The sequence below is a fragment of the Labrus bergylta genome, chromosome 23 (genome assembly GCF_963930695.1).
Source record: "Labrus bergylta chromosome 23, fLabBer1.1, whole genome shotgun sequence".
Classification (NCBI taxonomy): Eukaryota; Metazoa; Chordata; class Actinopteri; order Labriformes; family Labridae; genus Labrus; species Labrus bergylta.
In genome coordinates, this window is record NC_089217.1 from 7,358,110 (window position 1) to 7,378,431 (window position 20,322).

The 20,322-nt window shown below is 40.2% G+C and overlaps 1 protein-coding gene across 2 annotated transcripts in view; it reads left to right on the forward strand.

The window, feature by feature from the left end:
* wnk1b (WNK lysine deficient protein kinase 1b) overlaps positions 1-20,322 on the forward strand; it is an 84,867-nt gene that overhangs the window by 22,738 nt on the left and 41,807 nt on the right. For both annotated transcript variants that reach the window (XM_065951571.1, XM_065951572.1), the window contains exon 3: positions 18,108-18,280. In XM_065951571.1, coding sequence (XP_065807643.1) covers positions 18,108-18,280 — 173 coding nt within the window. The remainder of the gene's footprint in view (positions 1-18,107; positions 18,281-20,322) is intronic.

Here is a 20,322-nt window from a genome sequence, read left to right on the forward strand (position 1 = left end):
TAAAAGCACTGGAAACCCTGTGTTCTAAAACTTTCATCTCTTCCTCTCTTGGTTTTATTGCAGCATATCTGGATGTTTTACTGCCACCTGTTGATCAGTGAATTACCTTGAAAAAGTGTGCAAGAATGTTTACAGTATCATGTCAGCCCTTCCCTGGTGACAATTTTTTATACTACAGCCAATTATTATTTTTATCAACTAACCCACCCTTTGATTTTCTATTTGTTTCAGTGCAAGTATAGGCAAGTATTCTGCCACCCCTCATGTAGACCACAGTCTGGTTAAATGATATTAAACCATTAAATAACTCAATTTAACCAAATTGTTGTTCAAGATGGTCTGTGTTTGCAGACTGCCTGACTTCACCTTTGCAGTTTAAGAAACGCTCATGGTCAAAGCTATAGAACTACAGATGGCTTTCAGTGTGACTGGTAATACTGAAGTATATTTACACATGTCAATACACCTATGAATGCAGTCACATGCAAACAGAGTATGCTAAAGACATATGCTATCCCCCACCCATCAGTGCATTCATATACTGACATACTTGGAAAAAAACACTTCCCCAAAGTTTGAAATATTGAGGCTCCTTTAAGGAGAGAGTTTAGGTCAGATTTCAGGTCGGCTTTCTGGTCATACTGGGGGTCTATTGAGGGGGGGGGGGGGGGCTGTCTGAATGATGATGAATTAGTAAAGACAGAAAGAAGAATGAGAAGAACAAACTCAGGGGTGGAAAAGTCACAAAACACATGAATCATATCTGATGTCCTGTGCTGACTACACAGGATGTGAGCATGCAATCGCACAGTCATTTCTGCTCTGTGTGTGTGTTTGTGTGTGTGTGTGTGTGTGTGTGTGTGTGTCCACATAATCCCTCATCACCTGATGATGTGTAAATGGTGGTTTGGTAAATTAGGACTCTGCTGCACTCTTTAATTGTTGCATTCAGCATTCTTCGAGCGGTAGTGTTGTCAAAAAGGTTACCAGGTCAATCTACAGGCTACACCATAGAAAGCTCGGATAAAAGGATTAACCCCTTTTTATACATTTCATAAACCCAGTTGAATGTCTCCCTTTCTAATGCTGAAAATGTGCAACTATTGACTGACAAAACAAACGATTTGTGGAAACAAAGCTGAAATACGGGTTAAAAAAACAGCGAAGGGAGTAAAACACAGCACAGAATCAGGGTTAATTTGTTTGGAAAAAAAGATTGATAAACACTGGTTTCGAGGTTCTGTTTCACCGGATGATTCTGGTTTGGTGTTAAAATGTCATGTCAAAGTCCTTGTTGGGAGTTTAACTCTGAGTCTTTAAGACCTGCTGTACTGAACTTTGCTGTAACTTTGCTTAGTCTTCTTCTTTGACTCTTCTTAAATAACTTAACCTCCTTTTGGTCATAGTTGAAGAAATCTTTGATACACCAAAGCAAACTCAATAGTGTTTCTATAAGCTACACTTAAACTCCCTCATTCCATCACTGCCCTTCTTCCTGTATTTTTAACCTTTGTTTTGACAATACCATCACCACCATGACAGCTATTGGCAGCTACTCTTGTTGTTTGTTACACTTGACACTTTCTGTATCTGTAGCAGTTACAGATGATCACAGATACGCAATAAACAGACAGTAAGACACGTGTCCGATCATACCTGGAAATCCTCAACGTTAAGATATTTTTATGGCGGGGTTGTTGATTGATCAACAAATCTAGATAATGACAGTGTACAGTGTTTTACAGCAGCACCTGTCAGTTAACTATGTCATTGTACAGTAGCAGCGTTTTCACTGCCACATGGTGACAGATTCATGAAGATTGGCAACACACCTTTTTGTATTGTTTATCCATCAATTTTTTACTCACCGTATCACAATAATGCCAAATAATAACACGTGACTCATGCTGTGTTATATATCAGGAAGTTAAGCTTGGCAGTTGCACTACAGGTTAGGTGAATGATTCTCTCTGCAGTCAGAAAATGAAACCATAAAAAGAGGATTAAAGATGGTAGAGTTGTTGTCAAAGGGTAGGGATTTCCCATGCCCTGATAATAATCGCTTCAGAAAATATCTGGGGGGGAAAAAATGTGTTTTTTCATTTTTTTTTTCAGGTGTAGCAGAGAAATGAATGTTTTACCCTGGACATCCAAACCCATAATTCACTCTCTTTGATGCCCATGTATGTGTTGGCACAGCACTCAGTGTGGCCAGGTGTGGGGAGTCTTTTGAAGCTGTATCTCTGATCGATCCTATCACAGCAAACACCATCTCGCTACATTCTCGGGCTCAGTGCCTGAATGAATCTGAATCTTTGCCAGTCGTCTTATGATGTTCGTGTATGTGCCTTCAGGAGCTGTTTTAACATGCAGCCGGTTATAGTAAAAGCTGCAGATAAAAAAAAACTAAATGTAGAAGTCTTTGTACGGTGTAAGTTAGCCTCGTACTCTGCATGACTCTGGAACTTTCGTACCTCTTTTCTTCTCCCCTCAGACGTCCACTGTGTTTTTCTGACCCCTCATAAACCTCCAGCAGCATGATGTAACGTGCGTTTGTGTATGTGCACGCGTGCTTTTGTGTGTTTTGATCTCGGCCAGAAAGCCTAGTTGAGGCATTATTGTTGACATTACCCACTCAGTCTTTAAACTCCCCCCCCCTCCACTCCCTCTCATCACACACATTTTCCAGATTTTTCTTTAGTCCTTTCATTTACGAGTGTGTGCATATGTGTGTGTATTTGGATCATATTGACCCTGTGCCTTGTACAAAGAGTATGTTAATTATTGATGTCTATATATCTGTCATAGGGAAATCTTTGTTTTGTTGTCATAAGCCCAAACTCACTGCTCTATGTATAGCTAATAAAGTAAAAATGTGGACAATCAATATTTTTCTTTATCTCTTCATCTTGTCCACTTAATAAATAAATGTCTGAACTAGGGATGTAACGACAGCCAAGTCAGGATATGAAATATATCACCATACTGGATTCACACAAAAATGATTTTATCCTTAATATGATGCAGACTGCAATTCACTTAACAGCCACCGGGGTCCATTAGCAAAGTGGGTTTTAGAGGTTTCACATAGTATATTTTAAAAGGCCACAATGAGCCATGGAGTCATTTTTAGACAATTTGAGACCAAATGATCGGCAGGCTTAATGATAACATAATACTTTTGTAACAGTTAATCAAACCACATACGACATTTGTTTTTGTTATGCTGGTGAAAACGGGTAGGGACAGTTACACCCAGTCATACTGTTGACTCTTCATAACAGCTACAGTCCATAATGTGCCACTCAGAAACACCCCTGCAGCGCCTGCTCATTCTGTTGATTGGATTTGACCTCCATCATTTACTCACCTCCTCTACCAGCAAATTCAAAACCGGCAACACTCAAAAGTCTGGCTCATTTTACCCTCAGGCCTTTGCTGCTGTACTTCGAGGTATCTTACACGTGAAGAGAAAAGAAAAAGAAAGTTTTAACATGACCCTGATGTCACAGTATACTTCATTGAGAGGATATTTTAAGCAGAAACTGGATCGCAGGCGTAGGAATCATATAGTCATCGCTCATTGTTCCTAAGAAAGAAAGTTGAACATTTTTTTAAAAACCTGCCTTCAAGCTGAGTAGGTGTTAAGTAGGTTATAAACACAATGGAAGTTCTTTGCTGTGGATGACACATGTTTTCACCCCTGCCTTTGTGACTTTTCACACTGTGTGGATGTTACCTGGATCCCCACAATTGTGTGCGTCTGCCCTACGTGTGCACGGTGACAATGCTCGGAGCGCAGCTATTACACAGCTCTGTAAAGATAATCGTAGTCAGATGTACTGTGTGATTAATTATAGGCTGTCTTTCAGAGGCAACCGGGCTGTACATTACTGTAATTATCCAGAATCTCTCCCCATGAGAGAGTCTGCCTCCAATTACACTGAATCAGAGGCAGCTGAAAAAGCGACATCTGAGTTTTCTGACGCTTCGGGTTGGGATCAAAAAGGGGTCATGGATTGCATTCTGGTTAGGTGGATTTAAATTGAAAAAGCAGCTCAAAATGCTTGAGTAATGGTAACTCTTCAACCCTGGAGTCCTTCTATAAAGAGGGAAATGTGGACTTGAGTACTAAAAGGTTTGTGCCATCTGCAAGTTTAAGAGCAGCAGAGAAATGAACAAATGACGCTTTCCTGATTTGCTTAGTTCATGCACAAACTTTAGGAAATGTACTATCTAAAAGGCAACATATTTTGTGAGTGGTTTGTGTGATAAAGGCAATAAGTGCCAGTTACTATAAAATGAGAGCAATACCTTTCAAGTTGAACAAAAGAAGCTAATTTCCTGCCTTATTATTTTAGACAATGTTGCCAGGCTTAGTTTGAGAACTTAATGAAAAAGCCATTTATCGTCTTGCATGATAAATCATCATTGTTAAAAGTTTTATTCAGGCCTGGTAGCACTTTAGTTTTACTCTGCAAAACTGTTTTTACATTGTATTTAAATCAGTTATTACCATAGTGAGCCCTCTTTGTCATAATTGGACTTACACATACTGAGGATGAGACTCATTATGAAGTTATACAATTCTGCTTTTGTCTCAAACGACGGCTCATTATCCTAACCGTCGTCACTCTCACACCTCCTCCCATCTCTCCCCTTCTCCTCCTCAAATCTGATCTTCTCCTTCTCACTACTTGTGCTCATTTGCCTTCTCCTGGTCGGCCGTTAACATCTGTCGCTCTGCTGCTTTTCCTCTCATCTTCCCGTCCTCATATCTTCCTCCGCTCTGCTCCTATCTGTCCCCTCCTATTATACTTTCATTACATGTTTCCCCCATTTCTCGCACTTTCATCCTGCTGCTCTTCAACTCTGCTACCTCCTGCTACTCTGCTCTCTCCGCTCTAATTTCCTGGAAGATCTGTTAAAAAAAAATTCCTGACCAGCGAAATAAAAATGAACTGTGATAACCGTGTTTTCATCCAGCATTGTTAACTCTTCTGTCCAGTGTTTCCTCTCGACAAAGGCAGTGTGTGTTTCTGGTTGATGTAAGTGTTAGAGTGACTCAGTCCTTGTGACATTGACATCTCTGTCTCTCAGCTAGGCATTGCTGAGACAGGCAGGCACCTCTGCAGTAACCCTAAACCTTGTGTGTGTGTGTGTGTGTGTGCTTGCTTGTGTGTGCATGATGTTCTCACAGTTATTGCATCACTGTGCCATATAATCCGACCTCCATTTCTGCCTCCCTTGTCTTTTCTTCTCTCCTCTTTTCTCCTTTGTCTCCTTCTAAATCTGCTACACTTGGCTGCACTTCTGCTGTCAAGGAAACTGTTTTTGTTATGGAAGCATCATGCTCCTTTTGGCTGTGCATTTTTTGAACATTTGCAAAGAATATTAGTTCCTCTCTATTAGGGCCAGTCCGATATGGAACGTTTGGGGCTGATACCGACATGAGGAGAGAAAAAAAATCTGATACTGATATATTCAATCTGTAGAGATAGATATAGATATACACATTTATTGCATTGATCCCTCAAATGTAGTTATCCAATGCGTGTTGAAAAGATATATAATGAAGACAAGATGGTCACTCAACTGGAAAGTAACTGCACATGTACGTGCGTCACCACTTGACCCTCTGGAGAATGATGATACTTGTTGTGATCCATATAGCACACAGCCAGAAAGAGAACTGCTAATGTAATACAATGAAAATGCTTTTTGATTGGTAAATAAAGACAATAATATTGGTCAATAAAAATTTGAGAATACTGATATTCAATATATATGCTAATATCGGCCTAAGTCATCAGTCGGGCTCCACTCTCTATACATGTGTTAATGGTGAAAGATCAGGCACTGAATATTTCTGCATTGTCAGTGGTCACTAACAGGAAAAGACATCATAGGAAAAAGAGTTCCATTTCCTAATCCTGTAACCTCACTTCCATCCTCTCTTCCTCTCCAAGCCCTTATTTGTGCTTCCACCCCTGCTATACAACTTACAAGTGTGCATCATGTCTTTATCAGTATAACTACTTCTTTTTTTCTATCCTTGTTGGGTTTTCTTGTTGCTAAAAAGGAAGAAAGGAAAGCCGATAATTTGTCTGTGCAATTTAGTGGTTTTCTTTGGTAGTATACGCAAATCCAGGCACCATTTACATTACGACAGATGTGAACAATGAACATATATTTTAAACCTTCCTTAGTTAACTTTTTTCTTCTTCAAATCACATGTGAGTGTCCAAAGAGAAAAAGCAAGAGGAAAAAAGTAGGCTGATTTCTGGTAAGAGCGTAGGCTTTGGCAGTAATGGATCCTCATCTGGAACAAATTAACCCCAAAAACCTGCATGTAACAAACCCACAGTCACTTGTCAGACAGACCCACAGCCAAACACACACAAACTCACATACCAACACATATACACACGCGTGCATTTAGCTGCTGGACCTCTTTTGGAGCCTCTCCAGTTGTCTGTGGCAGATTACTTGAGTTCCTAGCGCACGGCTCTATCGGTACCCTGTATCTGTTTAACTTCTCTGCTTACCCTGTCAGAGCTGCTGCCTAAATCAGTTCCTCTCACTCGTCTCAACTAACCAGCTGCAGAGGAAATATACGCCAGCGCGAGGGGAGGAAAAGGGCAGAGAGGCACAGGCGGAAAAGGGGGCACGCAGATACGGACGGGAAACGAAATCAATGGCTTAAAAGTTAGATTTTTGATCCATAATCTTTGTCTACCACTCACTCCTTGATCATTTCTCCCCTTGTCTAGTTCCCTCTCATCTCTTTCCAACCTTTCATGAACTAATCTCCTTTTCTAAATTTACTGTATAGATTAAACTTTTGTTGTTTGTACAGGTTGTGTGTCCCTTCAGGGTTTCTGTTAATCCATTAAAAACCTCAGGGTCTTATGGAGGAGTTAAAAAAACAAGACACCACAACAGTAGAACAAACCATTCAAACGCAGCACTGACATAATTGCGTGTAATATTCTTAGAGTCAGTATGTGTTTGTGCCAAAGCAACAGTGAATGTAAACAGGCAGCTGATAGACTGACGGAGCATAATGAGGGCTTAAAATATTCAACATACAGCCTTCATTTTCAGATTTTATTTTCTTCTTTGTCTCTGAGTTAAACATTTGAAGGCATAATATGTGACTTTTAAAACGGGTAAATCTCACACTTTTGCGCCAGTCTCTCAGATTTAGACATACTCCCTCAGTACACTGCCACCCCCCCTCCCCCCCCTCCCCGCTTTAGTGTTCTGACCAAGTGCAGCCGTTTGTAGGACTGATATCCGTTCTGATATGCAGCCCAAAGATGATTTTGTTCTTATTTCTTTGAAGTATTTTAGACTAAACAAAGTCTTTCTTTGGTTCAAAGTCCGATGGTTCACCTGCAGTAGCACTCCTGCATCAACACTCCTCCTTCATGCCTCGACAAACTTGGCTCTTGAGTGGGCAGGGAGCGAAATATTTGACAGGGAGGGGTTCATGTATGAAACATCTTTGAGCCTCTGAGAGAAACATAAATAAGCCAAAAGAAGAGCTGCCCTGTCCAAAAAATGTACAAACAGACATGGTTACCTTGATATAAAGGAGAAGAAGACTGAGTTCTAGAGACGCCTGATCATACGGCCATCTTACATGTTGAAACTGTCTTTGAAATATTTAACGTGGTCTAGTTTTCAGCCTTTTTCAGCCTTTCTTTCTGTCCCATATTATGCCCTTTTTGGAGTTTGTATATTTAATCTATGTACCTACTGAAGTATGTTCACAATAGCTAAAGTTCTAAAAAAGTGTCTGTTTTCATGAACTGCCGCTCCATGCACCGGCTCGCTTCTGACTCTCTCTCTAAGGCTCTGAAGTGCCCACGTTCAGAGTCCCCACGTGTGCCAAGTCTGGTCTGGTTGGTCGGCCTGTCAGCTCTGCCGTAATTGGTCAGTCGCTCAATTAAGATGAATGTGTTGTAGCTGACTGGAATTGTTTAAATAACGATAGGTGAAAGAGTTGATGCAATATAGCTGCTTTCTAACACACATCTCAGGTATGCTGTTTGGATGTGAACATGTTACATTCTGCTGTCAAATTGTGCATTTTATGGTGATTGTCTCACTTTTAAGGTGTGGAAGAAATCAACCTGATGTGGCCATTTGACAAACTGCTGGTTTTAGCAATTTATTTTTGTCTTCCCTTTTCAGCCTTGCTGCAATCAATCAAGGCAAGTGGATAATTTGCTAATGGATTTACTTAACATTCAGTCGACTCTGATAAAAGGTTTAGACTCTGGGATTAATTATACGCTAATTTATCTTGTAAAGAGTGCGAACTGCAGAGCTTTTAGGTACAAATAATTTCACCTAATAGCAAAAAGTGTGGAATTTAAAAAACAAAAAAAGCATCTACCAGTGTCTTGGGTCAAATCCCTACTCAATCTTCCATTCTACCTGTTTAAGTGTTTATTTTCCCACTGTCTAAATAAGAATAACAAATCCAAAGGTGAGGGGCCATAACAACATCGTTTTCCTCCTAGAAAAACAGAGTGCTGCTGTGTGATTGGATGCCCATGGCTGTTGATGCTCTTTAAAGTGAAACCTTAGAAGTGCTAAAGTTCATCCTGGGCGTTTACAGTGGAGGAGGCCTACATTTAAACGAGTGTAAAGGGATAGTCCTCACAGATTATGTAATAGTTTTATCTGGAACAGCCCTCGTCCTCTCTCCACACAGGCCTGACCCTGTGTTAGATCACCACTTACTGTTACAGTGTCAGGGCCTCGCTTTAAGATGTCATTTATACCCTGTGGAATCCAGAGCGACGTGCACACACACACACACCACACAGCAACATGCACATACTGTAGATACAGTATGTATGTGCTGTGAATTCAATAGCATCTGTTACTGTGTTTTAAACCATGATCCTTCCTTGTTCAATTTTGTTTTGCTTCATAGCCATGCAGTTATTTTGTACCTCGTTCAACTGTAGCAGTAGTGAAAAAGATTTAAAGGTTCTAGCCGTAGACACTTTTAGAAAGGCCTCTTGTCTATCAACACTTAAAGACATGTGTTTGTTTATGATGTGTTAATGCAGAGTCAGCTGGATGTGCACTATATTAAGTCTGCAACCTTGTGCATGCAAATATCTAAGTTCATGTACTCTTGCACATACAGACGCTTTATTCACACTTGACATACAAGCAGCATAAAGCCCCGCGTGGCCTCTTCTGCAAAAGGGTGGGGGTCAAATCCTTAAAAGTTCAAAGACTTGTGTGTCCCTCTGAGGCAGACAGGATTTCTGATATATTACTGCCATTACTTCAGAATGTCTCATGTTTCAAATGAATCCTCAAAGAACATTTTTCTGCTTCATCAATCACAACACGACAAAAAGATACAAGAAGAATTTAAGGGGATGCCATGTTGATTGTTAAGAATACTTTAGTTTAATTTCTTTTCATGTGAAAATGGATCATACAGTACTTTATACTTTTCCCACCTAATTCTTTTTTTTTTATATATTCAAACAATATGGTGTGCTAACAATTTCCCTTTCATATAATTTCAGAAATATATATATATATAACATATATTTTTTAATATAATTATTGTTGTGAAGGATCTAAATGAAGACCATTAATTACATTGAATCTGTTTAGATATTGATTTCAAACTCCCCCAAACTTTCCATATAAAAAGACTTCAGATTATCTTCCTGTAATACCAACGTCATGAAGCTGACGCTAAAAACATGTGATCAACACAAAAACATTTTAATGTGATCAACACAAAAAACATTTTTAATGGTATCAATGCAAAAACATTTTAACGTGATCAACGTCAACCTTTTGACCAAAAAAACTTGGCTCCTTGTTTTCTTCATGTGACTTCATTGGATCTTTGTTTCCTGTTTATGGGACAAAGGAGACTATTGTTGGTTGATCATTATTTCAATCAAAACCACAATCAGTGAATAGAGCTTTATTAGAGTCTTGGAAGCAGGTCACCTCAGCTGACTCCGGATTTGGGCATTAGATTGGACGTTTATTAGCCTTCAGAAAACGAGACAATAACCTTGAACTTTCAGATTCAAAAACCAAAGCACTGAATCCTTCTGTCTTTGTTTTTTAAATGTAATTTTTTCAGCATGTTTTTGTCCTCGAGCTCTTTCTGTAAACTTGAAAAGCCTGGCATGTCACCATGTTTACCCATTGGCTCCAGATTTTGGATAATTCCTTGCATAATGTGATTCTTTGTGAACGGCATGCTGTTCTGCAAAGGATTACCACTTTGGAGAGGAAGAATTTAACATTAGAAGCTTGACTCATTATCCTCAGATTTCCTCTAATTATCCTTGGATCAACACGACTGATTCAAGCAGGATAGATGCAGGAGAGAGAGAAAAACATGCTGCTTTTTATTTTGGAGAAAGGGGGGGGGGGGTTCTGTGAATGAAAAGATGGAAGAGAGAAAAGAAGGGGGTAAAAAGGGAGGATGAGAGGAGTAGGGAGGGGACATGGAAGAGTGGAGGTGATGAGGCGAGGCCAGTTGAGCAGAGGGAAATGACTGCATGAGCACATGGTGTTTTGGCCTGTGTGTAGCTGTGTGTGTGTGTGTGTGTGTGTGTGTGTGTGTGTGTGTGTGTGTGTGTTGCACCGCCAGGCACAGAGAGATGGGACAATAGGGTGAACAGTGAGTGGCAGGCTGAGATGGCACCTATTGTTAACACCCATGAGTAAACAGCATGTGCGCACACACACACACACACACACACACACACACACAGGGTTGTTATTGAACCCATCCTGATGAACGGGTTTGTTTATAACGACTGTAAAAGCTCAGACATCATGGACATTTTAAATGTCCTGCATAGTTAAAATACATGTAAAGTCAACTATTCTCGTAATTGATTTATTGTTTTGGTCATTTTTCAAGCAGAAAAGTCAAATATTTGGTGGTTAAAGATTCCACATTGTGAAGATTTGCTGCTTACCTTGACATTAAAGAAAAGTAATACAGATTCTTTGTTCTTTGAAACAAATTTGAAATGTTCACACTGGGCTCTTGGGCTTTGTGATGCATTTTCACAATTCTTCTACATTTTATACAAAAAAAAAGTTCACTGATAGTTTCTTAACCATTCAGCAGATTAATCGATAACCAGAACCATTTTTGTTTCTAGCCCTACACTGGAGTTAACAACTTTACCAATATCAAAAACATATCTTCTTAAGTTAAAAAAGGGAAACCGTCATGTATGTTTATCCCCACGTGTCCTTCAGAAACAACTAATTTTTCAGCCACAAGTAGGTCAGATTAGAATACACACACGTGTGCACACACATGGCCCTGGTTACTGCAATATGTAGAGCGGTGATTGATGGGGAAACCAAAAACCACCTAAATAGAAGGAAAGAAGGAGGGAGGGCTGGGGAGAAGGAGAAACACAGAGTGAGTGAGGCAGCTGGAGAGAGAAAGAGGACAGAAGAAAAGATATTAGCAAACATACGGGAAATATAGAAGAAGGAGGGTGTGAACTTCAAACTTATTTCAGTACCCTACAATGCAGATCCTGACACTTCTCTTTAAACGATGAGATCCATCACTTTCTCTCTCACCTTTGGAACTTATTTATCCTCTTTTCAATCATCTTTATTTATAATAGATCCTCTCGCTCTCTCTCTTTCTCTCTCTCTCCCTCCCTCTCTCTCTCTCTCTCCCTCATCACTCATGCTGGCTAACCATAACAAGCTGTGGTAAAGGTCTCAGAGAAGTGTTGGTTTGTGTGCACGAGTGAAGCATGCATGTATTTTTGTGCCGTGTTTGTGTGTGTGTGTGTGTGTGCGTGCGTGCGTGCGTGCGTGCGTGCGTGCGTGCGTGCGTGCGTGCGTGCGTGCGTGCGTGCGTGCGTGCGTGTCTCTCTTTGCAGGGGGTTTGTGGTTCTTTGCAGGAGAGTCTTTCCAGACTCCAGGGGGGCTAAGAGACATATTGGCAACATACTGACTAAAAGCACACACCAGGCCTTTTTTTCATGAGCACACACACACAAACACACACACACTGTACCGACCCACCACACATGAGGCCCTATCCTCCTTCACTGCTACACTGTAGGTCTTTTACTGCCTATAGAAACAAATCAGCGCTTCACTCAGTTGAGCGTAATGCAATAAAGATTTACAGGTCCTGATTTTTTTCCCCCAGTTACTGAGCAGCATTCTTCAAAATGTGGGTCAGGGACTCAAAGGTTTATCAGAGACAAATCGAAGTGGGTCAACCACACGTGTATCGGTCATGGAAGTTTCCAAAAAAGATTGCTCATTCATGGCAGGAAAAAGGACGCAGCTGGTTATTTTTCTATAATCATGTCAGACATATTTATTGGGCTAAAAGAGATTTGCAGTATTTTTTGCTGTGCATGGTGTATTATTGTTGTTCTCGCCTTCATACCACTTGTTGTACTGTTCAAAAAAAAGGTTAAAGAGTATTTCAGTAAGTTTCTTATCGAGTGTAGCTAAAGGTTTTTTGGGACAGAATTTGTATTTTTTTCTTAATCTGATTCTAAACCAAATCCTCTCTCAATGCTTTCAATTATATCAACTCTTCATAAACTGACCAGGATTTGAACTTGTTATTTTAGTGAGGTCACAAGGGTTCCACAATTATCCTAGATAGCAGACTAAATAAACTTGTAGATGTGTTTGTTCATTTTTGGGCTGTCTTGTTTGAACTTTTCGGGCAGTAAGGGAAGAATGTTTCCCTGTTTTTTCTCCCCAAATGATCCCTTAGAAGTTTATGCATCTTTTTTTGTGGGAGAGCAGGGAGTCATCAGCAGGATAAAAACATGAATCAAAGTGTTTTAACATTCAACAATAATTCATTTGTATTGTAAGATTACATTCGGTTTGTGTTTTCCCTTTCATGCTTGTTCTTAAAAAAGAGCACTATCTTTGATGAGGAGAACACGAAACCAACCGTAAAGAACCATTTGATCCCAGGATATTCTCAGTTTTACGTCAGAGAGGATATATTTATTCATTAAGCTGTGTGAAGCTGTTTCTGTGTCTTATGTCAGTGGTTTAGGAACTTGGATTATTATTGCTTTTATGGATACTCAGTTTATAATTCAGGTTGTTATACACTTGATGCTTCATCTGTAATGTACTGCCTACTAGATATCAGCTTTACAGCTCTTGTTTGTGATTTCTTTGTTTTACCTGAAAGTTCTCATACTCCAATAAGTTTATTCTATAGGTAGGTGTGACATGCAGGGTAAAAGCGCTTTGAGTAGACAGAAGACTAGAAAAGCAATATACAAGCACACGTTTATTAACTATTTACTCCTGCAAAAAAAAAAAAAAAAAAAAAGATGTAGGTACACAAAATCAATGACAGTGCAGGGAAATAATGTTAGGAAAAGATATCCTGGTGTCAGTACAAATGTCAAATTTGAGCTTCTGGGGAACACAACAAACACATGAATGCTAGAATTACTGGAAACCCTCATGTCTTATTTCTTAGAAACATTAACAGATTTTTATGAGCATAACTGGGAGATACTGACATATTGAATCCACATAATAAATCTTAATAAACACCTGCTTTACAGACCGTTTCGCTGGTAACATCTGGTCATCTTTTTTTAAAACTTGCTTGGCTTGTAAAACTGTTTTTTAGATGATTTGTTGATTTCCCATCTACTGATGCTATGAGATCTGCCCTATCCTCATGTTCTGCATCGGTTTCTCTTATATAAACCAATCTAATTCACTGTTATATCATAAAACGCCTGAGAAACAGACAAGTCTTTGGGTCACAGACAATCATATGTAATCATTCTAGCTATATTTATACTTCCAATTTCCCCAGGAGAGATTTGACAATTTAGACAACATCATGTGAGCTTAATACCCAGAAGCTCTAAAGCTCATGCATTAAGGGACCAGTTATCTCGTCTTTTAGAGTTTCTTCATTTCTGGCACTCGTTGTGTGGTCTTCTGTTACAACCTCCGTCCATCTGGTGCTGTTAGCGCTGCTCACTTGCTGGGGGTGCAACAAACCAGAGAAGTAGACGAGCGCGGATGATCACTGAGCGTTAAAGCACAGTGGGAAGTCCAGACTAGACCAGTCGATCAGAGGGTATCAGCTTACAGCTTCTCTGCAGGAAGCTGCATAATGCTGTAACACTGCTGATTTGGTTTCTTCCTCCCTGCCTGTCTGGCTTCCTCGCTGGGTTCATGTACTGTGTGTGTGTGTGTGTGTGTTCATGTGTGTGTCCTCGGTTGGCAGAACAGAAGTAGAAGAGGTGTCAGTCAAACTAAGATGTATAGGTGGCTTCTTTCAAGTTCTCAGATAAACGACAAGAAGATAAAACTAAAAGGAAGCCAGAAGAGTGTTGGTGTGCGCGTGCGTGCGTGCGTGCGTGCGTGCGTGCGTGCGTGCGTGCGTGCGTGCGTGCGTGCGTGTGTGTGTGTGTTAGGTAAGAGGCAGCAGATTAAGAGAGTAAGGGCTCATGTTGCTTAGGTGTGCGTTTGTGTGAATGAGAGAAAGAGAGCGAGGCTTGGACAGAGAGGGAGAGGATATTGTTGAGGTAGTCAAACTCAAGTCTCATGATGTTTTGAAGCAAGATGGAGAGAGAGTGACAGACAGACAGAAAGAAAGGGAAAAAAAAAAACCCTGTCTCAACGGGAAGATTTATGCGTCATGCATCAAATTAATCCTTAAATCTTTACAACAGTTTTATTTTTTTATGCAATTTTCTTTCAGCATTTACTCTCTCTCCTACAAAGCCTCTTCTGTATGTGCGAGTTGTTTACTCTACCCATTTTGTACACTAGAATGAAGAAGGAAACATTAATAATGTATAAGGAGGCCCCTTTAGACTTGCTGTCTGTCCACATCTGTGGAAACACACATGCATGCTCACACACACACACACCCACACACACACACACACACAAAATTGGGAAATACACACAGAAAGAGGGAGAAGTAATCTGCTCGTGCCCGAGGGAGGTGTCTAACAAAGATGCGGGTGGTCAGGGTCTGTTCTAAGTGCTGCTGGGAAATGGACTGCCGGGCTTCCAATCAGTCATGTGACCTCAAGCTAACGTCATGTGACCACAGAGTCATGTGATCATAATAGAAGAGAGGGTGAGCACATGCGTGGACATTTCTGCGTTGCTAATGGGCCATCATCAGTGAAGTGGTTTCTGCAGGATGAAGGGATAAGCTCTTACACATGCACACAACACACACACACACACATACACACATAAATGCACTTAGAAACACACTAAGGCTTTTAGACTTTCTCTGTGTGTGTGTCTGTAAGTCATATGATATAGTTGAGGCCCTGGGTTATACAACATGACAATATGAGATCATCGTCATACTAATCTCTGAAGCAGCTCACAAGGGTTCCTCAGAGATTTACAACATTTCAAAAGACTTGAACACCGTGACCTGACGTGGCAGAATCTTCAGTCTGTGGTTGATTGGTTAAGTCTGGATTATAGAGTAGGAATGCTACCTGATGATTAAATTATCCCTCAGGTTATATTAGATCTCTGGATAGTACCACCATATCCCACAATTCTTTTGGTTTGGCGCCTCTGTTTTATTAAACACCGTGAATCATTCATGCTGAGCTTCTGCTTTGTCTCGGATTGCTTGCACTAAAATACTTCAAGCTTTTTTTCTCCTTAATGTTTATTTCTTATTAAAATTAATAACCTGAGGCATTGATTAACAACATTTAACTGTGAGTGTGAACATGACTAAAAAACTTCAGATTTTGTCAATGAAAACAAGGTTCCCCTCATTGGTCCCGTTTTTTTTTTTATAGCACTGGTTGCCATGGTGATAATCCTGATAATATTCCCATGAGTAGGTGTCTAACCTCCAACGTCTGATCTTGCATCACCTTAAGGATCCTGTTGCTTCTCTAAATGCGCCTCAAATATAAATATAACATTTCTTGTTGCTTCTTCCTGTCGTCTCATTCTGTTTGATTCAAAGAGTCTGTCATTTATATTTCAGCAAACACACTCCAGCTCCCCCCTCTGTATGTGTCTGCAGACCAGACTATAATTACATCCTCTAAAAGGGTCACAGCATTATGAAACAGTTTAAATGTGTGTCGCGATTTACTCTCAAAACACAAATCTCTATTTTTTTTCAGGTTATTTTTTGGACATGTCTTACACATTCATGTTTTAAACCCTGAAACCTTCATGTAACTGCAGATGATCCTGTGAAGACAGGTCATTAATTAAGAGTCAAGGAGGAAGTGGGAACCATATTTGGGCTTACATCTTCTGAGAATTCAGGTTTAGCACTTTATTTTGTCATCCTCAGCCAGCCCAGATTTAGTTTATTTCGGGGCCGGTGATGTGCTGAATGTGTCAGCTACAGTAAGACACAGAGCTGGTGAAGCAACTAGAAACTTCACTTTGCAAACAACCATATATACACACATTCTTATTCAAACCTATAGCTAACAAGTGTTAACTAAGCTATTTGTTGAGGTAGGGCGATGAGTGATTCCATTTTTAGTTTTTCTATTACATAATAAACTGACATGAAAACAAACACAGGCTAGACATGGCTGAATGCATGACTCCTTTTACGCACATGCTCATGGACAAATGGCCACACACTCAGACTTCTTTACAAGATCTGAACCGCCCACTCTGCCCTTTGCGTGCATGTTTATGGAAGTATTAGGGTGAGAGCTGGAATGCCTGTTAAACTTAGTGTGTTGGACTTTTCTTAGAATGTCAATCGTAACTCTCACTGGGTGGCTACGACCGCTACTGTTAAAAAATAATAATAAAATAAAAAACCACACAGTTTAAGCCTGATGCCAGTGTTGTGGAGTACAGTTGACATCCAGACATTTAAACTGTGAAGGACAGAAGAAGTAGGAGCTGATACCTGAGGGAAGAATCGTTTATGTCTGTTGGTGGGGAGCCAGTGAGGGATCATGTTGCTTCTCAGAGAAAACACATGATCCCTGACTTAGAGAAAACACATGAAAATACATCATCCTCAAAGTGTCCTATGTTATGGTCCTCTTTGTCTTCCTTTGTTCTCCTATTTCCTTAAAAAAAAAAAACAATTAGAGCTGAAATACAGGCCAATTAAAAATTGTTTAATAGACCTATTTATCAGCAACAAATTAAGCAAATATACAAAACAATTTTTTAAACAAATAAACTTCATATCAATCTGTCAAGGCAAGAATAGTATCTGCAGATACAAATCAAGATTGCAGATTCAAACATTTAGTCTCCAGTGAGCACATATTTCATTACTGACTTAATTGCATGAAAGAAAATTAGTAAATGTCGGGTTACCATTTAGACTTCTTCTTTCCATTTTTTTTTTCAGAGCATACATTGAATTTCACACTGTAATCTCTACATACTCTACAGTCTTTTCTTTAAATAGAGAGGTGTTTCAGACATGGCACAATAATACCAGAGGAGAAACAAGGATGAACAAACTCAGAAACATCTCACTTAATTTTGGCTCTTTGTTTTAGCAGAGTTAGTTTATTTATAAAATGCTTTTATTAAAGTATCACAAGGTACGGCTCAGAGAGATAGAGCATGCAGTCTAGTGATAAAAAGAAGCCACATCAAATATCGGCCTCAGGCTCTAATGGATGTGTGTGGCGTCTTTGAGCAAAGATGAAAGGACGGTCTACAGTTTTATCCTCATCCTCCTGTACTGCTGTTTTTATGTCATCTAGAAGCATTTTCTAAAAGTCTGATTTGATTTGTCAGCTGCATTTGTATTTTATAGACATGTTAAGATGTTGTCAGACCATGGATGTGTGTTTTCAAAGTGCTGGATATTTCTCTATTCCTTGCTTTATCCCCTTCCTCTCTTGTTTTGGAACCTCAGTTAATGAGCTCTCCTTTCCTACTTAATGTGATTGTAATCACTCCCACCATTTAAGTACTATTATGTATTTGTTCTATGAATAGAACATGTTTGTGTTTCGCTAAATACTTCTTGTGTGATTATTGCAGATGAACAATGTGGCCCGTGTTGTGTTTAATGACTAATAATCGTCCTTTTCTGTCCGTGGTTGTAGGATCGCAAGCTGTCCAAGTCGGAGCGTCAACGCTTCAAAGAGGAAGCGGGGATGTTGAACGGTCTCCAGCATCCTAACATTGTCCGCTTCTATGACTCCTGGGAGGGACCGTGCAAAGGAAAGAAATGTATTGTTCTGGTCACCGAGCTCATGACATCAGGCACACTGAAAACGTGAGTACATGACAGATGAAATGATTTTTCAAGATGTTCATTTTCGGACCTTCAGGATGGGGGGGAAATAATTTGTCGTCTAAAAAGTGGTATTGTCTTTTTGGTGTTGTTTTTCTGCTGTTAGGGTAAGGCCAGTGTAAAAATGTCAAAGCTGGTTTGATTTTAAGCTAACCACAGGATGGGACTGTAAGCGTCTTCCACTCCTCTTTCCTCCTCGGCCACAATCTGATCTTCTTTATGTTTCCTGCTTTGTCTGAGAAGAACTTTTCACACAAACACTGTTGACTGCTAGTCCATCCGTACAACCACAATAAGGTACTTATGTGTTATTATTGCTTGAAGTAATACAATGTAACTTGGGTTAGGCTCTGTAATGCTACAGGCACAGTGTGCTGATGTGGGCTACTTTTGAATATGTCATAGTGACAGATGCAGGTGGAGTCTGTTTGTGTAAAATCCAACCGGTTGAAGCTCCTACACCGGACCAGACAAGGAAAACTGGAACAACTACTCCAGCTCATTAGGAAACCAACCAGAACAATGAACATAAAGCTGTTTATGTGCAACTCTTGGAAAAACAAAAGTCACTGCGATTACTTCAACAGAAAGGAACACCAATATGAAAAGTGTTTGGGTTGATAAAGATGTGGTCATAACATGCATGGAAAACATGTTCATGCTTATCTCGCCCCAAAGGAAAAAAGAAACGAGGGTGGTGTTCATTTTGTGCAACACTTTAGTGCACATCAACAACACATGCACACACTTTAAGTAGAGGCTCTTGACCACCTCTTTACCCCTTTGCTTCTGAAAAGCACTTTCAGTACAGATGATGACTCACCTCCAGTTTTTGTTAAAGAAAACGCACACACTTATGTTGCCATTATTCATGTCAAGCCAATATGCAGTTTTCCTTCATTTTCAGCTGTTAAAATGGTCTTTCAGTGCCGTAAGCACCTCACATCCAAGCAGGTGATCAGCACTGAGTGCATGTGTTAGTGGGTCAGCTTGTGTGTCTCGCTCATTACATGTGACTGACTGAGGGCCTGCTTATGTGTGTATGTAACGTCAGCAACATCAAGGTGTTGTCTTTTATTTAAGCATTAAATACACAGGCCAACCTTCTCTGTGTGTGTGTGTGTGTGTGTGTGTGTGTGTGTGTGTGTGTGTGTGTGTGTGTGTGTGTGTGTGTGTTAATCAGGTTGTGCTGTACGTGTGTGTGTTTGCATGTCGATAGCAGGGGCGTCTGTAAGTGGACAACCGGTGAATCTGTGGCAGTCATTGTCCATGCTGTCACCGCACGCACAGCAGTCTTTACAGAGTCGATGTGTGCCGGTCTGTGAATGTGATTGTTGAGCTCCTGATACAATGAGAGGCTACAGTAAATGTCCGGCATGCGGCGCACGGCGTGTCCCGTGCAGCATGACGTGGGGACATGGGCCCACCTGCCAGCTGCTGCTTCTGCTGCAGATTCCTCTCATTCCTGACAGAGAGACCGACAGATAGACAGAGGGGGGGACCAAATGAGGCTGTGGGGAGGCAGATGAACAACCCGTCTGATGGTTATTATCAAATAGTTTAAGGAAGACAGAAGAGAGAAAGTCGTGTTGAAAATCCGCCGTACAGGCAGACATGTAGTCAGATGAAATACATGGATAGATAAATCATGTTGAAAGCAGGTAGACAGAGACGCTAATAAACATATGAACCACCTGTGACCACATAGTGGGAGTATAAATCCATCAGTACTACCAAGGCCACTAGCGCCCTCCACTGGACAGAACAAGCATTATAAATTAGTTTTAAAATACAGTACGGAGCAGACACTTTTCATCCTGCTTCTGTCTTCATTTTGAAAGTGAAATGTGTAGCACAAAAAAAGTCGTATTCAAAACCTTTATTTTATTTTCAGCTTACTGACTGTGTCAAAAGGGAGGGGGGTACAGGAAATATAAATAACTAAGTCTGGAATGAAACGTGTGATTTAAATATTTAAATGAGTCATGAGAATAAGAGCTAGATCCAAAACTTGCCTTGACATC